The 24,094-nt window shown below is 41.9% G+C and overlaps 2 protein-coding genes across 4 annotated transcripts in view; one reads left to right on the top strand and one right to left on the bottom strand.

The window, feature by feature from the left end:
- Positions 1-24,094, bottom strand: part of SH3D19 (SH3 domain containing 19) — a 201,254-nt gene that overhangs the window by 158,162 nt on the left and 18,998 nt on the right. The window lies entirely within an intron of this gene.
- On the top strand, positions 1,027-8,241 carry PRSS48 (serine protease 48). Its single transcript, XM_069558311.1, has 6 exons — positions 1,027-1,069; positions 2,031-2,072; positions 2,249-2,411; positions 4,275-4,540; positions 5,211-5,380; positions 7,966-8,241. Exons 1-6 carry the CDS (start codon positions 1,027-1,029, stop codon positions 8,239-8,241), a joined length of 960 nt encoding a protein of 319 aa, XP_069414412.1.

Raw genomic sequence — 24,094 nt, 5'->3', positions numbered from 1 at the left:
GTTTTTCAAAATTCACAAAAGTTTAAGATATAAGAGAGCAACAACATGCTTTAACACTGCTAAATTCTGCCTCCACAGACTTAGCACCTATAAACAATGGGGACAGGAAACACGAAAGGCGCAGAGAAAAATTCTGTGGCAGAGGCAGGACTGAAGCTTTCCGTTTCCTAGCAACCAGGAGTGCTGGCCGCTGACAGCTCAAAGGCTAGTCCATTCCGAGGCTGCCACCAGAGACATCTTTCTCCTCAGGTGATGAGCCCTCCAGGAGGCAACCTGCGCCCAGTCCTTTAGAAGCTCAAGGACCCAGCCATCCCATCCCATTTCAGGGCATATTTGAAGGGCCATCCGAGCTCCAGAGCAGCCTGTGGGATTGGCTGAAGCCTCTGTTGCCCATGCATCACATCAACCTTGCCTTTGCCCAATCCTGTTTCCATTCCCCCCACCCCCACCAAGGTGTTGATCTAAGACTCCTTCCCAACAAACTTCCTGCACACAAATCTCTGACTTACAGTCTGTTTCCCAGAAAATCTAACTTGCAATACTTTCTATGGCTAACACTGTAAAGGAAGATGGGGAAAAAAAAAAAGAAAAAATTAGCCAGGTCTTGGTTAATTTCCTCTTTTTCATTTCTTCCTTGTGAAGAATCCTGCTGATCCTCCATTTCCTTACTAGAGACAGGGTTCCACTCCTTTCCGAACCCTCCAACCTGCCCTGGGCAGCAGCAACTGTGTCCACCACTCACCTCTCCCCCCGCCCAGAGGCAAAAGCCCAGACACTTTGCCCCCCTGGACAGCAGGAGGCACCTCGAGCCCAGTGCCTCTCCTGGGTCCCACAGCTGCACTTCTCAAGTCTGGTCTCTTCAGCTCCTGGCCAGGGTGAGGACTGAGGAGGAGGAGGCGGGTGCAGCCAAGGATCCAACCAGGAGGAGAAGCTGGTACTGCCCTCTTCTGAGGCTGCTCCCAAGCTGGCCTCACCCTGGGAGCCTGAGTCCAGAGAGCAGGAAGTCCTGACACTAAGGAGAGGAATATGGGTCCTGTGGGCTGTGCCTTCCTGCTGTCCCTTCTGCTGGGTGAGCCCCTGAGGTGGAGGTGGAGGGAGGCAGAGGATTTTTAGCTCAAGAAGTTACCATGTAGGCTACTAGGACACTGCACACATGAGATGTGACTCTGAAGGGTGTGCCCTGAAAAAGTCTGAGGGGACCCTGTGTGCCAGGCTCCAAACAAATCAGGGCTCTTGGAAATGGCAGCAAACACAAAGATCCCTGCCCTCGGGGAGGGGGGTGGGGTTACAGTCAATGCACGCAGCAAATATGTAAATTATAAGGCAGGTTAAAAAGCAATAAATACAGTGACCTGAAGGGGACCTCTAGAGTGTAGAGAGGCATTATATTTTAAACAGGGTGGATCAGGAAAGTTTCTGTAAGAAGCAGCTATTGGATCCAAGACTTGGACGAGATGAGTGATTTGGCTAAAAAAATCAAGGAAAATAGTAATTCAAGCAAATGGAACTGAAAGTACAAACACCCATCCTCGATTTCAGGAATTATACTGTTCATTTATTTTTCCAGCACATGGTGATTTAAAAGCAGGATTAGCTGAGGGTAGCAAAAAGATAATAGGTAGCAAAAAAGAAACAGACACAAATACTGCAAAATGCTAGTTCAGTTGAAGAAAACACGACAAAAGTAAACAGCTTATACACCTTAAAAACATCTGAAGGCATGAATGTATTTACAACCTCACATACTTGATATCCCTGAAGGAGACGGTGAATCGTTAAGTAAAAGCTAAGTTATGTTCCATACATGCCGCTAAAAAGTCACATAAGTATGTAATCAGCAAGATTTCTACTAACAGATAGATATAAAAATTTGGCCTTTAACACCAATCTGAGAAATTGAAGTTACAGAAAGCCTTTCTATTCAGAAAACCTGGATGTATAATAGGTGTTGTTATATATTATATATGTGTGTTGTTATGTATTATATATGTGTGTTGTTATATATTAATGATACGGTGTATTTGTTTTAGGGTCTTTCCCATCCTCTTTCCAAAAGAAAACCCTCCAGTCAGGTGAGTGGTTTCCACTTGGGTCCAAGACTGCTGGGTTTGGAACTGGAACAGGACAGAGAATGGAGGCTAGGGAGGACTCAGGTCCTGGGAATGGATGGGAGTTTGGAGACAATGAGAAGATGGGGATCAGAGGAACAGGACAACGGGACTTTCACATTTCTCTCTCCTCTCTCTAGTGTGTGGACGCCCTGTATACTCAGGCCGTGTTGTGGGCGGCCAGGATGCTGCTGCCATGCGCTGGCCTTGGCAGGTCAGCCTGAAGCTCTTTAGCTCCCACATCTGTGGGGGCTCCCTCCTCAGTGACAGGTGGATAGTCACTGCAGCACACTGCTTCCACACGTGAGTTCCCGCTGGTGATCAGGGCACACGGAGGCAGGTTCTCAGTAAATAACTGAATGAAGTCACGAATGCACCAGCAGACAAACGCAAGTTCCAAGACAAGCAGGCAGAAGGAAACCTAGGTCATCCTGGACTGAGGACAGGCCACAGAGGTTAAAAAAAAAAAAAAGAATGATGAAAGTGGTCACTATAGTAGAAATTTTTCTCACTTATCACCAAATCACCTCCTAAACACCAGTCAGGAGTTTTGTCTTCAGCTGCTTCGGGTCACAAACACAATCTGTGAGAGAAGCAAGGTACCATGTGGTGAGCAGCCGTGAAGGAAGCTGTCGCCGACCAACAGCTAATGAAGACGTGACAGACTCTCGTCGAGACTAGAGATGACACCGCACACCACCTTCAGTACAGCCTGCTCAGAAGGAACCAGACTCCCGACGGACAGAAGCTGGGAAAGGGGTGCTGTCTGCAGCCTCTAAGCTTTATGGCAATTTGCTGTGCCACGATAGATGACATATATGAAGAACGAAACCACCAAACCTTGCAATAACAAAAAGCTCAAGTAAAGCAATAACTTCAAAATGCTGAGAGAATTCCAACTTAGAAGTCTACCCATATCTGCAAACTATCCAACGAGCGTGGGGTAGAAATAAGACATTCTCAGATACACAAAGCAGCAAAACTTTGTGCGGCAGCTGTCATGCACAATTCCTCAGGAAGCCATAGTTGAATATGCTTCACCAAAATGAAGGAGGGAAAACAAGGAAACATAGAATCAAACAAAACAAAACAGAATACAACACAGAAAAGAACTCTCAAGAAAATCATAAAGGAAAGTACCAAGATTGGAGTTATAGGGCAGAGGCCTTAAAAAAAAGTATAGGATCGACAGAATGCCTAACAGTATCAACATATTGAGAGACTTATACTTTTGGCAGACAGTTGGGGAAAACTGATGAGTTAGTGACAGGTACATAGAAAACTAACAAAGCAAATAAGTGAGACCATATTATTAGCTCCAGAAGAAGCAAAAAGCTTTACAAGAAATACAATTACAGGACCAAACATGGCCAGGAGGTGAATGTTTTCATAGTCACAAAACATACATATTAAATAGTAATCTGACAAAAAGTTAGCATAGATTAGGAGGATGGTGAAAGGAAGTGGGTGAAGTGGCTGTAATTGTTGGTTCAATCCTCACCATGTACATAGGAATACAATGTTCTAAAATTGAAAAAACAATTAATGACAATACATAGGGTTTCTTAAAACTATAGGGAAAATGCTAGAAGAAAGAGCTACCAGTTGAAAGTGATTGCCTTTGAATAGCAAGAATTGAGGGCAGTAGGGCAGAGAATGTCTGTCATTCATTTATTTTGTAAATCTTATCAGATGACTTGACATTGTAAATTACATGAACACACAGACACACACACACATATATAAACTTGGTGGTTATAGTTTGCTTTAATTTCTTATGCAGAAATAAAGGTCTAGTGCTCAGAAATCAAAACTGAAAATAAAACAATAACTACTAAGCATATTTGTGATGGCTGAAACAATGGAGAACAGCAGAGGTGACTAGGAGAACGAGGGAAAAACTGTAAGACAAAACTCTGGCCATCAGAATAAAAAAGCATACCACAGAAACAGTAGACCACAAAGGGAAGAGTGGTCAGGGAGGTGGGGTAGGAGGAGAGGAGGCATGCAAAACCTAGGCCAAGCTGGAGGCAGCCTGGTTAATTCCAAGTCTGTTACCTTCCTTTCTTCCCCAAAGACTCAGCCACACAAAGGCAGCTTGCTGCGACCCAGCTGTAAGCAGAGAAGCACAGTCCACTCTTATTCTCCTCTTTCTCTTCCCCTCAGGACAAGGATTCCTTTCTTATACACTGTGTGGCTGGGGTCAGTTGATATGGACAGTCTATATGAAGGCGTGATACATCGTGTGAGCCGAATTGTCATCTATCCCACATACAATAATATCAGTGGAGACATTGCCCTGTTGAGGCTGTTCTCTAGAGTCACCTACAGCTCTTCCATCCTGCCCATTTGCTTGTCCAATGTCAAAAAGAAGCGGTTGGTAATTCCAGACTCTTGCTGGGTGACTGGATGGGGAAAAGTGAAAGAAGAAGGTGAGAATGCACACAACAAGGGGGTGTTTTATACATCACCTTCTCGTACCCACTTCAGGGTATTCATATTCTGGGCATTTCAACACTGCAGCAAAGATTTCTACAAAACCAGACCAACCAACTGACACTCTCCAGAAGTTTTCAAATAAAATAGCTGCCTATTTATATGATTATTAACTCATATTTTGGCTAGAATCTAGCTATACTGGTAAGAACAAATACTAACAATTTATATATATATTTAACTACTTATTTTTTAATACTAACAATTTAAATACATAATTACCTCTCTGAAGCAGAGGTTAACAAATCTGATTTAAAGTTTGAAAAGAGTCTAGTGCTTATTTAATCTGTTTTCAAAGTGTTGTGTCAACTCTTTGAATACTTTAGAATATTCACATTTTTACTTAATCAAAATATATCAGAATTTCTCTTTATCTAGAACATTAAGAATGCCCCAGGTGGCACATCAAAAAATCGCAAACAGAATTTTGAATTATCCATTGTTTTAGATTAACTATGCCACAAAACTGTTCCATTAGCCAACATGATGAGAAAGTGACTGTATTCTGCTTTTGGATTACCATTCCGAGATGTCTGCATATCATGACTGAATGTTGTCCCTACCGTTCCAGGTTACTTTTCCTTTCATTCCTATTTATCTCTACAGATGCTGATTACCCTTCCATGCTCCAGGAAGCGGAAGTACCCATCATTAAACGCCAGAAATGTGAAAACATCTACAACCCACTGGGCTCCTTCTTGCCGCAATTACAGCCAGTCATCGAGGAAACCATGATTTGTGCCGGTGATCTTAACAAAGGGAAGGATACCTGCCAGGTTAGGGTTTGCTCTTGAAATTTTTAATTTTAACATGGCATCTTAATTTGGTTCCAGGTTTGCCCATCTATAAACAACAGTGAATTGGAAATCAGGAGATAAGCGTTCTTTCAAAAATTCTTCGTTGCATCTGGATAAATCACTTAAACTTTATTAATTTAATCTCTTCAACTACTGATCTAGAGTAATGCTAACCACTGGTGTTTGGATTTTCATAGTCTCAAATGTTTTCATAAATATATTAAGAGGTTAACATAGAAATGCATCAACTTTTTACTTTTTTCAAGGAAGAAACATTTCATTGTACACTTAAAATGTGTCATTCCATTGTCTCCTGATCATAACTATCTGATGAAAAATCGGCCATCATTTGTGTCTTTCTCCACTGGGTGTGGTGTACTTTTCTCTGGCTTCATCCAATATGTTTTCCTTCATATTGGCTTGTTAGAAGTTTGAATGTCATATGCTAGGTGTGGTTTTCTTTGTCTTTATCCTTTTGGGGTTCACCAAGTTGTTATTTTAATATATTCTTTTCAGTTCAGTTGCTCAGTTGTGTCCGACTCTCTGCGACCCCATGGACTGCAGCACACCAGGCCTCCCTGTCCATCACCAACTCCTGGAGTCCACGCAAACCCATGTCCATTGAGTCGGTGATGCCATCCAACCATCTCATCCTCTGTTGTCCCCACTCCTCCTGCCTTCAATCTTCCCCAACATCAGGGTCTTTTCAAATTAGTCAGCTCTTTGCATAAGTGGCCAAAATATTGGAGTTTCCGCTTCAACATCAGTCCTTCCAATGAACACTCAGGACTGAACTCCTTTAGAATAGACTGGTTGGATCTCCTCGCAGTCCAAGGGACTCTCAAGAGTCTTCTCCAACACCACAGTTCAACAGCATCAATTCTTTTGCGCTCAGCTTTCTTTATAGTTCAACTCTCACATCCATACATGACACTAGAAAAACCATAGCCTTGATGAGACGGACCTTTGTTGGCAAAGTAATGTCTCTGCTTTTTAATACGCTGTCAATCTATTCTTTTACCTTTCATCAAAATTTGGGAAATTTTCATTCATGATTTCTTCAACTATTTTTCTGCCTCACTTCTTTCTTTTCTTCTTCTAGTTAAAACTGGAAGTTTCTAAGTTATACCTTTTGATATTTTCACACAAGTCCCTAATACTCTTTGTCTAATTTTTACCCTTTTCTGTTTTTCAAATTTGAAACTTTAAATTAACCTATATTCCAAATCACTGCTTCTTTCTTCTGCCATCTACATTTTTCTGCTAGGTTCATCTAGTGAGATTTTTATTTCAGATATTTTATTTTTCAGTTTTAAAACCACCACTTGGGTTTTACTTCCTCCCTGCCTCTCTTTTACACACATGCACACATTCTTCTACATCTCTGCCCAAATTTCCTATCTGTATATTCATTATTTAAAAAAATCAATCAATGTACAGTGACACAACTTCACACCCACTAGGATGACTTTAATCAAGATAGATAATAATAAGGGTTGGCAAAGAATTGGACTCTTCATATACCTAGTTAAAATGTAAAATGGTACAGTCATTCTGGAAAACCTCAAAAGGTTAAGTATAGACTTACACACACACACACACACACACGTATAGACTTACCATATAATTTAGAAATTCCACTACAAAGTAAATACCCAAGAAAAATGAAAACATACAACCATATAAAAATTTGTACATGATATTCACTGCACCAATATTTATAGTAACCAAAAAGTGAAAAGTAAAATGTCCATCAACTGATGACTAGATAAACAAAAACGGGCTATGTCAATATAATTAATATTATTCACTCATAAAAAAGGGATGGAGTACATACATACACTATGAACCTTGAAAAGAGTATGCTAAGTGAATGAAGAGAGACATAAAAAGTCAGATTTTATATGGCTTCTTTTATACAAAATGTTCATAATATGCAAATCCATGGAGAAAGAAAGTAGATAATTGGTTGGCCTAGGGCTGGAAGGAATGGGAGGAAAAGGGTGACTGCTAAAGTGTATAAGGTTTCTTTAGGGGGTGACACAAAAGGGTTGTGGTGATGGTCAAACAACATTGTGAATATACAAATTGAACTGAACTGTACACTTTAAAGGAGTGAATTAAAGAGTATGTGATTTCCATCTTAATAAAGCTGTTACCAAGAAAACAGGAAGACTAAGAGACTATGAACTACTATCACCATTTTATATAAGGAAAAATTACTTTAACACTAAAAATGGCAATAAGGACCTAAAAATAGAAAATAAGGAGAGTTCCCTCAATGAATTTAACTTCAGTGAAAAACTCAAAATCTTTATTTCTTTTTAATCACAGGTAAGTATTTTGAAACCACTCATATATTTAGCTAAGGTTTCTGCCAATTTCAGACTCCATGATTCTAAGTTTCTGGTGTCTCCCCCAAGTGGTAGGAGGTCCGGCTCCCTTCCCAGCTTTATAGCTCCGTGGGCTTCCCTGCTCCGTGGCAAGGAGCCTCCACCCCCGATGACCACTCTCCTCTTCATGGCCCTTACTCACTGTGCTCATGATTTTTATCTCTTCCGCAGGGTGATTCTGGAGGGCCTCTGGCATGTCATATTGATGGTATATGGATCCTGATTGGATTGTCAAGCTGGGGAACAGGATGTGGTACTTCTTTCCCTGGAGTCTACACCAATGTGACCTACTACCAAAAATGGATTATGTCTGTTATCTCAAGAGCTGAGGTCTTGGGTGCCAACAACCTGCACTTATCTGACTTCTTATTGTCTATTGTGCTGCCTTCTCTGGCTCTACTGGGACCCTCCTGTGCCTTTGGGTCTAACATTTTACCAGGAGAGTAGGAAGTGTAGCTGACACGGCTGACTAAGGACATGGCTACGAAGGAAGGTGTGGAGAATAAGCACTCGGGGTGGGGAACTCACACAGTCACTGGGAACTCTGGATGACTTTATTAAAATAATTAGAAGTGATTCTGGTTTTGAGGTCCTTGATTCTGGAAGTAGGTTTTACTGGCTGGAATGCCTACAGCTGAGAAATAAGAATGCCATTTTGTGTATGGCATTCTTTGTCCTTGACAATGCAACTTACAAGGCAGGAAGGATGCCTTCTATGAAGAAGTATGTGGACACAAATGGATTAGTCCACAGAAGCCAGCAAGGAAAAAAAGGCAAATAGTAAGGTCCTCAAGAAAGTACATTAAGGGTTTACTTGGTGCCCATGGGTCACATTATGAGTTTCTTACCTGGTCTATATTTCTCTTCTTCCTGTACTATCTTATACTTCCCCTCTGTAGCAAGGTATCAAATAAGAAATCCACGTATGTGTTTCAGTTCTGAATATTTCTGAAATTTTTAGTTTTTGAAATACTTATATGACTACCACCAAAAATGGATTAATGCAATCAGCTCAAGAGCTGAGGTTTGGGTTTCAAGAATCTAGACCTAACCGGGTTACTGTTCAGTTCAGTTCATTTCAGTTCAGTTCAGTTGCTCAGTCATGTCTGACTCTTTGCGACCCCATGAATTGCAGCACGCCAGGCCTCCCTGTCCATCACCAACTCCCGGAGTTCACTTAAACTCACATCCATCGAGTCGGTGATGCCATCCAGCCATCTCATCCTCGGTCGTCCCCTTCTCCTCCTGCCCCCAACCCCTCCCAGCATCAGAGTCTTTTCCAGTGAGTCAACTCTTCGCATGAGGTGGCCAAAGTACTGGAGTTTCATCCTTAGCATCATTCCTTCCAAAGAACGGTTACTTCTATAATAAAGTACTTTAAATATTTATAAGGAAAACACTGTCTCTCTTGCTAGCTAACATGCTTCTTTTTACTTTCTTAAGTTGACGACCTTGCTGGGTCTTTGCTGCTGTCTCGAGCTGTGGTGCAGGGCTTCTCACTGCGGTGGCGTCTCCTGGTCCAGAGCACAGGCTCTAAGTGCGCAGACTCAGCAGTGACGGACGTCGGCTTAGTTGCCTCATGGGATGTGAAATTTTCCAGGACCGGAGAAGGAGCCGGTTGCCCACTGCACTGGCAGGCAACTTCTCAACCACTGGACCACCAGGGAGGTCTGCATGCTATTTTTTGTTCGCTAGTCACAACACTTAGACTATTTCCTTTTCTGCTTAGGCGTCGAGGAGTTCAGAGCTACGTTTTATACTTGATTTCAGTCATTATCTTTCTCCTGTACTATCTAATATAATTCTACGCATACTCCTTTTTATTTCAATCATCTTTCATTTCTCATTGAATGAATACGAGTTTTGTTGACTTTATGGTAAGTAAACTTTCAAAAACAATGTTTTGGGATAAATACATTTAATAGGATGTGAGAGGGATTTGGGTTTCCCTGGCAATCCAATCCAACGATTCTGCACTTCAACTGCAGGGGTGCAGGCTTGATCCCTCATTGGGGAAACTTAAGATTCTGCATGTCATGCAGCCAAAAAATAATAATTTTTTAAAAAGAAAGTGAGGTAGGTTTGAAAAGTTAAAACTCTTGCTAACCCGCAACCTCGCTTCTCCTCTAGACCTCCACTGTAGCCTCCCAACTACCCTTCCCATGTCCTTTCTTCGCTCATACCTATCAGTTCAGTTCAGTCACTGAGTCATGTCTGACTCTTTGCGACCCCATGGACTGCAGCACGCCAGGCTTCCCTGTCCATCACCAACTACTGGAGTTGACTCAAACTCATGTTCATTGAGTCTGTGATGCCATCCAACCATCTCATCCCCTGTCGTCCCCACTCCTGCCTTCAATCTTTCCCAGCATCAGGGTCTTTTCAAATGAGTCAGCTCTTCGCATCTGGTGGCCAAAGTACTGGAGTTTCAGCTTCAACATCAGTCATTCCAATGAACATTCAGGATTGATTTCCTTTAGGATGGAATGGTTGGATCTCCTTGCAGTCCAAGTGACTCTCAAGAGTCTTCTCCAACACCAGAGTTCAAAAGCATCAATTCTCTGATACTCAGCTTTCTTTATAGTCCAACTCTCACATCCATACATGACTACTGGAAAAACCATAGCCTTGACTAGACGGACCTGTGTTGGCAAAGTAACGTCTCTGCTTTTTAAAATACTGTCTAGGTTGGTCATAACTTTTCTTCTAAGGAGTAAGCTGCAATCACCATCTGCAGTGATTTTGGAACCCCCTAATATAAAGTCTGTCACTGTTTCCCCATCTATCTGCCACGAAGTGATGGGACTGGATGCCATGATTTTAGTTTTCTGAATGTTGAGATTTAAGCCAACTTTTTCACTCTCCTCTTTAACTTTCATCAAGAGGCCATTTAGTTCTTCCTCACTTTCTGCCGTAAGGGTGGTGTTATCTGCATATCTGAGGTTATTGATATTTCTCCTAGCAATTTTGATTCCAGCTTGAGCTTCATCCAGCCCAGCGTTTCTCATGATATACTCTGCATATAAGTTAAATAACCATGGTAACAATATACAACCTTGATGTAGTCCTTTTCCTATTTGGAAACAGTCTGTTGTTCCATGTTCAGTTCTAACTGTTGCTTCCTGACCTGCATACAGGTTTCCCAAGAGGCAGGTCAAGTGGGCTGGTATTCCCATCTCTTTAAGAATTTTGCACAGTTTATTATGATCCACACAGTCAAAGGCTTTGGCATAGTCAATAAAGCAGAAATAGATGTTTTTCTGGAACTCTCTTGCTTTTTCCATGATCCAGCGGATGTTAGCAATTTGATCTCTGGTTCCTCCGCCTTTTCTAAAACCAGCTTGAACATCTGGAAGTTCACACTTCACGTATTGTTGAAGCCTGGCTAGGAGAATTTTGAGCATTACTTTGCTAGTGTGTGAGGTGAGTCCAATCGTGTGGTAGTTTGAGCATTCTTTGGCATTGCCTTTCTTTCAGATTGGAATGAAAACTGACCTTTTCCAGTCCTGTAGCCACTGCTGAGTTTTCCAAATTTCCTGGCATATTGAGTACAGCACTTTCACAGCATCATCCTTTAGGATTTGAAATAGCTCAACTGGAATTCCATCACCTCCACTAGCTTTGTTCATAGTGATGCTTCCTAAGGCCCACTTGACTTCACATTCCAGGATGTCTGGCTCTGGGTGAGTGATCACACCATCGTAATCATCTGAGTCATGAAGATCTTATTTGTACAGTTCTTCTGTGTATTCTTGCCATCTCTTAATATCTTCTGCTTCTGTTAGGTCTATACCATTTCTGTCCTTTATCGAGCCTATCTTTGCATGAAATGTTCCCTTGGTATCTCTAATTTTCTTGAAGAGATCTCTAGTCTTTCCCATTCTGTTGTTTTCCTCTATTTCTTTGCACTGATCACTGAGGAAGGCTTTTTTCTCTCTCCTTGCTATTCTTTGGAACTCTGCATTCAAATGGGTATATCTTTCCTTTTCTCCTCTGCTTTTGGCTTCTCTTCTTTTCACAGCTATTTGTAAGGCCTCCTCAGACAGCCATTTTGCTTTTTTGCATTTCTTTTTCTTGGGAATGGTCTTGATCCCTGTCTCCTGTACAGTGTCACGAACCTCAGTCCATAGTTCATCAGGCACTCTGTCTATCAGATCTAGTCCCTTAAATCTGTTTCTCACTTCCACTGTATAATCATAAGGGATTTGATTTAGGTCACACCTAAATGGTCTAGCGGTTTTCCCTACTTTCAGTCTGAATATGGCAATAAGGAGTTCATGATCTGAGCCACAGTCAGCTCCCGGTCTTGTTTTTGCTGACTGTATAGAGCTTCTCCATCTTTGGCTGCAAAGAATATAATCAATCTGATTTCAGTGTTGACCATCTGGTGATGTCCATGTGTAGAGTCTTCTCTTGTGTTGTTGGAAGAGGGTGTTTGCTATGACCAGTGCATTCTCTTGGCAGAACTCTATTAGCCTTTGCCCTGCTTCATTCCGTATTCCAAGGCCAAATTTTCATGTTACTCCAGGTGTTTCTTGACTTCCTACTTTTGCATTCCAGTCCCCTATAATGAAAAGGACATTTTGGGGGGGTGTTAATTCTAGAAGGTCTTGTAGATCTTTGTTGAACCGTTCAACTTCAGCTTCTTCAGCATTACTGGTTGAAGCATAAACTTGGATTACCATGATATTGAATGGCTTGCCTTGGAAATGAACAGAGATCATTCTGTCGTTTTTGAGATTGCATCCAAGTACTGCATTTTGGACTCTTTTGTTGACTATGATGGCTACTCCATTTCTTCTAAGGGATTCTTGCCCACAGTAGTAGATATAATGGTCATCTGAGTTAAATTCACCCATTCCACTCCATTTTAGTTCACTGATCCCTAGAATGTCAATGTTCACTCTTGCCATCTCCTGTTTGACCACTTCCAATTTGCCTTGATTCATGGACCTAACATTCCAGGTTCCTATGCAATATTGCTCCTTACAGCATCAGACCGTGCTTCTATCACCAGTCACATCCACAGCTGGGTATTGTTTTTGCTTTGGCTCCTTCTGTTCATTCTTTCTGGAGTTATTTCTCCACTGATCTCCAGTAGCATACTGGGCACCTACCAACCTGGGGAGTTCCTCTTCAGTATCCTATCGTTTTGCCTTTTCATACTGTTAATGGAATTCTCAAGGCAGGAATATTGAAGTGGTTTGCCATTCCCTTCTCCAGTGGACCACATTTTGTCAGAACTCTTCACCATGACCAGTCCATCCTGGGTGGCCCTACACAGCCCAACATGGCTCATAGTTTCATTGAGTTAGACAAGGCTGTGGTCCATGTGATTAGACTGGTTAGTTTTCTGTGATTATAGTTTTTCAGTCTGTCTGCCCTCTGATGGAGAAGGATAAGAGGCTTATGGAAGCTTCCTGATGGGATAGACTGGCTGAGGGGGAAACTGGATCTTGTTCAGGCCCTGGTCAGTAAATCTTTAATCCAATTTTCTGTTGATGGGTGGAGCTGTGTTCCCTCCCTGCCAACCTAGGCCAAACTATGGTGGAGGTAGTGAAGATAATGGTGACCTCCCTCAAAAGATCCCATGCATGCACTGCTACAGTCCGTGCCCCAACCCTGCAGCAGGCCACCACCGATCCACGCCTTCACCGGAGGCTCCCAGACACTCACAGGCAAGTCTCCTGTGGGGTCACTGCTCCTTTCTCCTGAGTCCTGGTGCACAAGGTCCTGTTGTGCCCACCAAGCATGTATTTCCCAGTCCTCTGTAAGTTCTGGCAGTTCTGGTGGGGTTAATGGCGACCTCCTCCCAGAGGACTTATGCCACACCCACACCCAGAGCCCCTGTCCCTGCGCCAGACCACTGCCGACCCGCCCCTCCGCAGGAGATGCTCACAGTTCTGTCTCAGTCTCTGTGGGGTCCCTGGGTCCTGGTGCATGCAAGGTTTGTCTGAGCCCTCTGAACGTCTCTGGTGGGAATGGGGTTTGATTCTGAACATGAATTCGCCCCTCCTATCGTCCTGCTGGGGCCTCTCCTTTGCCCTTGGACATGGGGTATCTCCTCACAGCCGCTCCAGTGCCTACCAGTCCTACTGGGGTTCCTCTGACCTTGGATGTGGGGTATCTCCACACAGCCACTCCTGACCTTGGACGTGGGGTATCTCCTCACAGCTGCCGCTCCTGACCTTGGACATGAGGTGTCTCCTCTCGGCCGCTGCTCCTGACCTTGGATGTGGGGGGTCTCCTCTCAGCCACTGGCCGCTCCAGCACCATGCAGCCGCCGCTCACCGCTCATACCTATCCTCAACTGCATTTGTTCTCCCCAGATTTCAGACTAGTGTTTTAAGATTTTTAAAATGCTGTTTGTTGTTGTTATTGTTTAGCCGTTAAATCATGTCTGACTCTTTGCAACCCCATGCACTATAGCACACCAGGCTCCCATGTATAGGATGTGATTTTCTAGGCAACAATATTGGAGTGTGTTAACATTTCCTTTTTCAGGGGATCTTGCCAACTGAGGAACTGAACCCATGCCTTCTGCATTGGCAGGAGGATTCTTTACCACTGAGGCATTACCACACATCAAAAGCATTCTACTGCTCAGAAAATAAGGACCCAAGTCCTTAACCGGACACAAAAAGCCCTGCTGGATCTGACCCCAGCCTGCGTCTTCAGCCTCATTCATCCTCACCTGGACTGCTCTCTGCACTCTCAATGTCCTCAAATGCTTCAGAAGCCCCTTCTAAGCACTGGACTTTCACACCTGCCATTTCCACTTCTCTGCTGTCTTTGCCAAGTTAACTCTTTCTGTGCCTTCAGATCTCAGTTCAATCTTCATTGCCTCAAGGAAGCTGTTCCCAGCTCTCCTGATGAGAACAAACCCCCCCAATATAGTCTCAAACTCCAGAGCTCTCCTTGATCAGACTCAACACAGGTGTAACTTAACAGTCATTTGTATAATTGTCTAAATGTACGTCTGTCTTACCAAAGAGTAGAGAGGTTCAGGAGAGTAGGAATTTTTCTTTTTGTCAATCACTATATTCAAGTCTCAAGAACTATCTGTTAGATGTCCACTGGCAGATGAATGGATAAGGAAATTGTGGTACACAGACACAATGGACTACTACTCAGCTATAAAAAGGAATGCATTTGAGTCAGTTCTAATCAGGTAGATGAACCTGGAGCTTATTATACAGAGTGAAGTAAGTCAGAAAGAGAAAGAAAAATACTGTATATTAATGTACATATAGGGGATTTAGAAAGATGGTACTGATGATCCTACATGCAGGGCAGCAAAAGAGACACAGATATAAAGGACAGACTTTTGGACTCAGTGGGAGAGGCGAGGGTGGGATGATTTAAGAGAATAGCACTGAAACATATACATTACCATATGTAAAATAGATGACTAGTGCAAGTTCAGCGCATGAAGCAGGGCACCCAAAGCCAGTTCTCTGAGACAACCCAGAGGGACAGAATGGGGAGGGAGGTAGGAGGGGCTTTCAGAACAGGGGGACACATGCATTGTTGTCTAGTTCTTAAGTCATGTCCAACTCTTTGCAACCCCATGGACTGTAGCCCATCAGGCTCCTCTGTCCATGAGATCCTCCAGGCAAGAACACTGGAGTGGGTTGCCATTTCCCTCTCCAGGACACAAGTATGAAAGTGAAAGTCGCTCAACCGTGTCTGACTCTTTGTGACCCCATAGGTATAGTCCATGGAATTCTCTAAGCCAGAATACTGGAGTGGGTAGCCTTTCCCTTCTCCAGGGATCTTCCCAACCTAGGGATTGAATCCAGGTCTCCCACATTGCAGGTAGATTCTTTACCAGCTGAGCCACAAGAGAAGCCCAAGAATACTGAAGTGGGTAGCCTATCCCTTCTGTAGCAGATCTTTCCAACCCAGGAATTGAACCAGGGTCTCCTGCATTGCAGGTGGATTCTTTACCAACTGAGCTATCAGGGAAATCTGGACACATGTATACCTGTGGCCAATTCATGTTGATGTATGACCAAAAAAAAAAAATCACAATATTGTAAAGTAATTATCATCCAAATTAAAATAAATAAATTGAAAAAAATAAAAATAAAAATCTGACCTAAAAAATTTTCTCTAATCTACTGCTCTTATTCAGATTGTTCCTAGATATATACTTAAAAAAAGAAGTATTTGTTGAATGAAGGAATGAATAAATGAATGATAAATAAATACACAATCTCTTTGTCTCACCAACTAAGAACTTGGGTTGTTTGCAGAGATAGCCCAAAACTTGGCACAATGTCTTACACAGAGCAGGTGTTCAAATACTGGTTAAATAAAAGGAGGAAGGAAAGAATGTTTCAGCCCCATTCTCTTTCTTACCTCTCTCCAGCTATAAGGCACAAAGGAGCAAAGAGTACACAAAACAGGGAGACTGAAATGTTTCTCAGAGACAGTCATTCAAGCTAAGCAGGCTCTGGAGTGATTCAGAGGACAAAGCAAAATGGCAGCTGAGAGAAAAGAACATGCAAGATAAAAGAGTGGCTAGAAAGGAAAATGGAGGAGAAAAGACAGAGGAAAATCAGGAATGCGAGAACAGACAGGAAGAGAAAACACATGCACGGGCCAGGACCACACAGCAAGGGGACAAAAATAAGGTGAAGAGAGCCAAAACACTGCTTCCAATCACTCCTCCAGACCCTCTGGAAGCAAGCGCTCCGCAGCATGGTGGTCTGACAAAATTGTCCTCATGAACCAAGAGTTGAAACACAGACCTTTTGGAGAGACCAGGCCATTCAGGTGGGAAGGAATATCCATAGAAGAAGATCACATGACCTCACTGTCCTGATCACTACTGGTTGGACTTGCTAGGGATGAGCATCTGACTTTAGAGCTGCCTAGAGGTTAGCGGGGCACCAGACCTAGCACCTCAACCAACAGATGGACTAAATACTGGACAACCCAACAGAATCCTTCTCTTGGGAAGTCTGAACATGAGCCCTACAGTATGTCAGTGTGCAATCAACAGTATTAAGTGCCCACCATGTTCCAGGTACTGAGGATACCGCAGCATCTATAATGCACCAAGCCTGCCTCGAAGGAGTTGACATTCCAGTGGGCAAGAGAGACATTAAGTAGACGCAAAATATAGTCCTCCCTCTGTCTTCACTTGGGGTTTGTTCTAGGATCTCCACAGACACCAAAATCTACAGACGCTCAAGTTCCTTACAGAAAATGTTACAGTAAGTCAATCCTCCATCTGTGGTTCCACATCCATGGATTCAACCAACCCCATGGATGCAAAAACCCCAGCTTACAGGGGGCCAACTGTAAATGTTTATTATAATGTCAAGTACAAGAAAATCTGACAAAGGAAAATAACATAGAAGCAGCAGATAAAGTATGAGGGTGGGGGATTCCACTTTAGGTAGTGTGGTCAGGCAAGTTTCTCTAAGGAGGTGACATTTACAGAGGCCATATGAAGGAGAAAAGCAAAACAAATACCTGGGAAAGAACATTCCAGGTAGACAGAACAGCAAGCACAAGGGCTCTGAGGTGTGAGGATGCTGTCTGTGTGTTAGAACAGAGGTCACTGCTTGGGGTGGAGGGTGGGGAATGGCTGGAAATTCAGAGCAGTGGGGGGCAGCGCCCTGGCAGCTGCAGGGAGGACTCTGAATCGAATTAGTGGGGTGAGAGGGCATTGAGGGCTGAGAGCAGGGAATGATCTCAGAACAGAACAGAAGAAGAGTCCACGTTACTGCTCATGGTAGCCTGCAGAGGCCATGAGGGAGCTGGGATGGTCGACGGGATAGCTGGCTGGGAGCAGAATGAGACAAGCAGCAGAGAGAGTGAGAATCAACACCAATGAGCTAACCAGCAAAACACCAAAGGGCTACAGTGCTAGAACATGAGTAAGGAAGGTTCGATTCTCTGGGGCTGTGGCTGTTTTCAGTTTTCCCTGTTCTCTACTGGCTCCGCTCTTATAATAGGGCCCCAGTAATCAAGGTGATGAAGGCATAAGTCTAAGGTTTTTAACATCTACTTTATAATTCATCACTAAGATACCTACCTTACTACTTGTTGTTTCCCCTCTAACCCAGGCCTTCTTTCTTTTTCCGCCTCAAGGCCTTAAATCTGTCCTCTGTACTTGGAATACCCTTCTCTTGTACACCTCAACCCAGTCAATCTGTTGATTAGAAAAGGAGGCAGTGAATATCTGAAAAAATACACTGAAAGGACCCTAGGAAACGGTCTTAAAAACTAAAAAGCAATGGGTGAAATACATAGTATGTGAATTATATCTCAATAAAGCTATTTTTTAAACAAATGAGCAGGGACGTTTTCTCCCTGCTCTAACAAGCAAAGAGCCTGTGGTTTATTTAGGGTTTTCTAGGATCTTCTATATAATTCTCGTGGTTGTATTCCAAGAAAAGGCTCAAACTATATATATTTTCTGTTTCCACTGCTAAAACACAAAATATAAAGCTTGACCCAATATATGAATACCCAACTGGAAACACATTACTGGAAGACAAAAATAAATCAATAAACATTTGTATTCACAAAACTAAAATGTCACACTTACTGATAATGAATTTAGTCCAGGCCACCACTGACCAAATGCAGAGAAAATAGGAACATCTTTATACTTTATTTTGGATGGGGGTTTCAATAGCCTTTCTGCCTTAAAATTCTATTTTAATTTACAGAACAGTTTATTCCTTGGAATATCTGATTTAGTACGCTCCAATTTTCATTTTCTTGAGGAATTTTAATTAAGGTTGGTTTTGCTAAGGTCACACTGAACATATAAAACTATATATACTAAGGCTGCTAAAAATCCAACCACAATTTTTTTCTTAAAAGTGATGAAATATAATTATTTCCAGATCTTTTATTTGTATAACACAGACTATTTCAAGTAATCACCTACTTTTTTCCTTTATTTCATTAAACTGTAAGGTTTCTCACAACATACGGGAGTATTCCAGAGAAAAAATTCAGAACAATAAAATGTGGAAGTTATAAAATTATATTATTTCAACAATGGGTATTTTATCTTTTTAGACACTTGGCTTCATTCTGAAGCTATATTCTTCTCTACACCAGTTTTGACTATGTACAGGTCATTTACCGGAAATCAGTTGCCTAAGAATTTTGTTAAACATGTTCCTTCTTCAGGAAAGAGAGGAAGGAAAGGAGTCATTTAAAATAAATAAAGATTAGATTAATTTTATTCCATACAAACAATAGAGAGGAAATGTTCACTGTCATGAGAATAAAAAAAGGCTGAAGTCTTTCATGGGAAATTTGAATTGCTTCCAGGATAATTATCCTCAACCAACCCAAATTCTCTCCACAGCGTCTTCCACCACCTGCGTCTTCACTCGCCATCTTCGTGTGGTTGCAACATATATTCCTGGGCTCTCTGCGCCACCCTTCTGACACCTAGCCCACACGGCCTTATACCATAATTAGCAATGGTAATCAACACCCAGGAGTAAAAGGAAGAGGATGGAGGCCGAAGGCTCCACAGTGCTGAAGGCACCCTGATTTCCGTGGGAACTAGTGAGAAGTGGACAGATTCTGGATGCAGTTGTGTGGCAGGACTGGGAAAGCATTCTGAGTGGGTTCGAATGTGACTCAACGGATTGGATGCGGGCGGTGGGAGTGCGGGTGGTAACCGGGATAGGAGAATGGGGAAGACAGAGATTTGAAAATAGAAGTCAAGAAGGGCTGCTAGCTTACTGGTCTGAGGATGGCCATGCTATTAAAGGAAATGAGGAAGGCTGCAGGAGGAACGGATTTGCTGGGCTATCAAATCCAGTGACGGCCCCCAAGGATGTCCCTAACTCCCCACAGCCTTTGACTACGTTACATTACCCGGTAAAAGCAACTCTTCCCATCTGATTAACTTGAGTAGTGTGAGATATGGAGAACATCCTGGATTATCCAGGGGGGGCTCAATATAATCACAGATCTTTTTAAAGAGCAATGCAAGAGAGTCAGAGATGTTTATGAGACTATGCAGAAGGATGGAAGCTGAAAGAAAAGAGGAACAAAGGTGCTGTGCTTTGAGGATGGAGCAAGGGTCCACAAGCTGAGTGCCGCTGGCCTACGCAAGTTTAGAAAGGGCAAACATGATTCTCCCCTAGGTCTAGAGATAAAATGCAGCCCTACCAAACTTGATTTTAGCCCACTGAACTGATTTCAAACCTTTGACCTCCGGAACTGTAGGACAATAAATCCATGCTGTTTGAAGCCACTAAATCTGTATCAATAGCAACTTGTTATAGCTATGGGGAACTAATACATATATATTAGATTTGAGATGTCTATTAGAGATACAAGTAGAGATGCTGAGTAAGCAGTCTGGAGCTCAGAGAGGGCAGAACTAGAGAAATAAAACCAGAAAAATCTGTTTGAATTGTGTATCATTTTCCCCACGTTGCTCTAACCCTGCATCCCAAAAAAGCACTCAACTGCAAACACAACATTTTTTCACGAAATTTCAAGATGTTCAAGAATCCCTATTTTCCTGAAATCTCTAGCATAAGGAATCACAAAGCAGCCTGTTCTAACCCTGATAAGATGATTGCTCCCTCCCTAAATAAAAGGAAACCAAGTAACTCTCTTCATTTAAAAATAAAAATCTTTTTTTACAAAAAACCTTTTCCCCAATACTTATTTTTAAAAAATCCAAATGTTACAGAAATATCTAACATAGAAAGTTCAAATTCCCATGCACCCACTCTGTTCATCACTACCCTTTACATGTTCTCCTCTTGCTTAAAGATGTGGTCAATTTATCTCTGACTCCTTTTTAAATGTTTATACAGATAAATAGTTTCTTTTAATCTTGCTTTTTTTCTTCAATTAAGCTTACTTTTTAAAATTAGCTTAGGATAACAGAAATCTGTGCTTACAACAGCTGCAAAGCTTCAGAGGTGAGACTTTTGATTTCTTCTATTAGAATTCCATATAACTAGGCTAGATAAAAAGAAAGGATAGCAAGCAGTTGGTTGATCAAAGAAATTTTGTGTCAATGAATTTTAAATAATGAAAACATTCTGGCCTGAAATTTTAAAATCACTAGAGTATCTTCAAAGCAAGTATCTGAATTTCTCCTATCCCCCTATGAGTTCGATGAGGCTATTTTTATTTCTGAAACAGAGAGCTAACATGAAAGACCCAGAGGAGACAGTATTTTTTTAAGATGCATTTGTTTCATATTCCTTTTGTCCAGAAGCTGCTGAGTTGGTATCATAAGGAAAAATATGTTAGCTCACTGAAAAGAGGACCAATAAATGACAAGTTCCAAAACGGGCACATTTTAAACTTCTAAAAACACGTCTCAGTAAAAGTAAAATAAAACCAGTGTCAATCAGCCTTTCTTTGGGAGTCCATCTGGCTTAGTCAAGCCCTTCCAGGAAAGGGCAATCCACTGAGCATTAGGATGAGCGCACCCTCCGCACTGCACACAGCCAGCTCTGCACAGTACTTTTTGTCTAGTGTTTGAGTCTCTTCAAGTGGAAAACATCTACCAAATGCTATGTGAGTTCATCAGATACGGCCGAGAAAAATCCTTCCAGAACAACGATCATATTTTCCAGCCAAGAAGGTAAGTTAAGTATAACAGGACTGACTCGGGAATTCCCAGGAAAAAAAGAAAGAAACGGTTCAAGGCCATGCTAAGAAATCTGAGCTTTAAGAGGTAGATTAAATAAGACACAGGAGTTTTAATGCAGAGGAATAACATGATCAGTTCGCATTTTAGAAAAATCACTCTGGTCACTGTATAGAGAATGAATTACAGGAGGTAGAAAGCCTAGTTAGTTAGTTATAAGGCTGTTGGGAATGGTGAGAGATGCTTGGTCCAGGATGGTAGTAGGAGGGAGGAGGACTGAGTCAGGGCTGTAGAGGGGATGTATTCAATAGACTCTGGTAACTGCCTGGTTAGACAGAAGTAATCCTGGTAAGGGAGGAAGTTTAAGAATTTCACCCAGGTTTCTGGCTTCAGTAACTTGAGCTGTGTTACTGTCCCAGTGAGACATGGGACCTTGGAAAAGGCAGCTTAGGGGTGAGAATTAGAAGTTAAAGACATCAAGAGTCTATAAAAAGAAATCCAAACATATTACATTATTATAATGAGCATTTGTTAAATAAGTAAGTAGAGAGAATTAGAATATGCTCCAAAAGCTCAACAGGCCAATTTCTAGTTACTTGTTAGCTGTAGAGCATTCATTAAAAATGTAACACACAAAGAATTCTAAAAGCAAGTTTCTGCCATTAGTTTTAGTTTGCTCACATTAGGGAACCTTTAAAGAAGCTATAGTAGATGATGTTGTTCCCAGTGTTTCCCAGCTCTCCGTGCAGAAAGATGATCCACCCACTCAAGGTACCAGGTGATTTGCAGGGCCTCCTACAGAAGGATTACCCTTCCCTGCACCACTAACATCCAGCTGGCCAATGTGAGTAGAAGTAATACACACCTACTTCTGAGAAGTTTTAAAAACTGGCACATGATTTGTTCATTGCTCCTTTTCCCAGTAAGGGATTACACCTACAGCCAGGATCCCAGAATGAATAAGACAAGTGAGGCTGAGCTCACTTGTTTATAACTGCAGCAGTAACAAAATATGCCAGATGTATGATGGATATAGGTGTCTAACAAATAACAATGTGTGATCTGTATTTCCCCTCCTCCAGCTGAATTTTTCTGGTGATCTCCTAAGAAGCAATCTAATTGGAAAAAAGAAATAATTGGCCCAAGCATCCAAAAATTTAAAAAAAAAAAATTTAACCTGAAAGAAAAATTAATAGTCTGGAGTCAGCAAACTTTTCTTTTAAGGGATAAACAGTATATACTTTAGGCTCACAGGCCACACAGACCCTGTTACAAATACTCAGCTCTGCAGATATGGCACAAAAGCAGCCATAAATAATATATAAACGAATAAGCGTGACTGTCCCAATAAAACTTTATTTACAAAAACAAAAAGTGAGCCAGATTTGGACCACAGAAATACAGTTTTCAGATTCCGGGTCTAAATTGTTCATATTGTCAATGAGGAATCTGAGACCCAGAGAGATTAAATCAAGGACACACAGCTGACTGGTGGCAAGCTGCGTGTTAGAATGCAGGTCTCCTGAATCCACTTTTCTGGAATAGATTCTGTTGGGTCACGACTTGGAGATGAAACACACAGTAAAATAGGTAGAGAACACAAAGGGCAGGTTTTGATTATGTTAAACAGTTTTCCACAGTGTGGTTGTGAGGATTTGCATTTTAAATGATTATGGCTTTCATAAAGACAATGAATGTCATAAGATGGAATAGGTGACCAAATGATAAATTAGCCAGTGTTTGAAAAATGATCTTCAGAGGAAACACAATTATAGACTTCTTTCCTACTATCATTTTCTCTAACACGCATCAATCATTTCTTTTATCAGCATAACAGCATTTGCCACTGCAGTAGCTCATCTTAAGGCAAAACAGGTTAAAAAAAAAAAAACCACAACATGAGCAACAAATACACTAGGTCAGCAATTATTTCACATGGCATTTTAAATTTATTGTCCCTTTCTTTTAACTTTCAAAGTAACACTCATTGGAGGAAACTCAATACAGAAGTGTATAAAGTGACACCCCGTGCCCTCAATTCCCCTCCCCAGTGCTAACAATGACTGATTTATATCAGAACATAGCAACAAAGCTACATTCTCAGAGTCATTCTTTAAAAAGCAAAGGGGAATATGGATTCTCCTGGCCAGATATTCCTTGAAAATCAGGTTTTTAAAAGTAACAGCAGTGCAAGTTCGATTAATGAAGCAGAGCATTCAAAGCTGGTGTTCTGGGACACCTCGGGGGGGGGGGGGGGGGGGGGATGGGGTGGGGAGGGAGAGGGGAGGGGGGCTCAGGATGGTGGGACACATGTACACCCACGGCTGAGTCACATGATGTATGGCAAAAACCACCACAATACTGTAAAGTAATTAGCCTCCAATTAAAATAAATAAATTATCTTTTTTTAAAAGTGAAAATAAATAAATAAATAAAAGTAACAGCAGGCTAGGGGGTGTCTGTGCCTGGAACTAAAATAAGCAAGCTGTCTATGCAGGGTTTAAATGAAAAAGGGTCTTGACTCCAGCACTGTGACCGGATGAGTGAGGCTCCTCAAATACCTTGATAATGCTACTGTAGGATATACAAACACTTCAAAATGAGTAAGACTATCCTATCCACACCTTCTCTTTCAGTATTTTATTGGGAAAAACTTGGCCACTTTGCTCATAAAAAGACCGACAATCTTAA

The sequence above is a fragment of the Ovis canadensis genome, chromosome 17, assembly GCF_042477335.2.
Source record: "Ovis canadensis isolate MfBH-ARS-UI-01 breed Bighorn chromosome 17, ARS-UI_OviCan_v2, whole genome shotgun sequence".
Taxonomy (NCBI): Eukaryota; Metazoa; Chordata; class Mammalia; order Artiodactyla; family Bovidae; genus Ovis; species Ovis canadensis.
Note: the sequence above shows the minus strand (reverse complement) of the source record. Positions and strands in the feature narration are given on the sequence as shown.

Bases quoted from the DNA above. Each gene is read 5' to 3' on its own strand.
- PRSS48 (XM_069558311.1), top strand. From the start codon at position 1,027: ATGGGTCCTGTGGGCTGTGCCTTCCTGCTGTCCCTTCTGCTGG. The intron at 2,073-2,248 runs GTGAGTGGTTTC...TCCTCTCTCTAG, and splicing joins AAAGAAAACCCTCCAGTCAG to TGTGTGGACGCCCTGTATAC. The intron at 2,412-4,274 runs GTGAGTTCCCGC...TCTTCCCCTCAG, and splicing joins GCAGCACACTGCTTCCACAC to GACAAGGATTCCTTTCTTAT.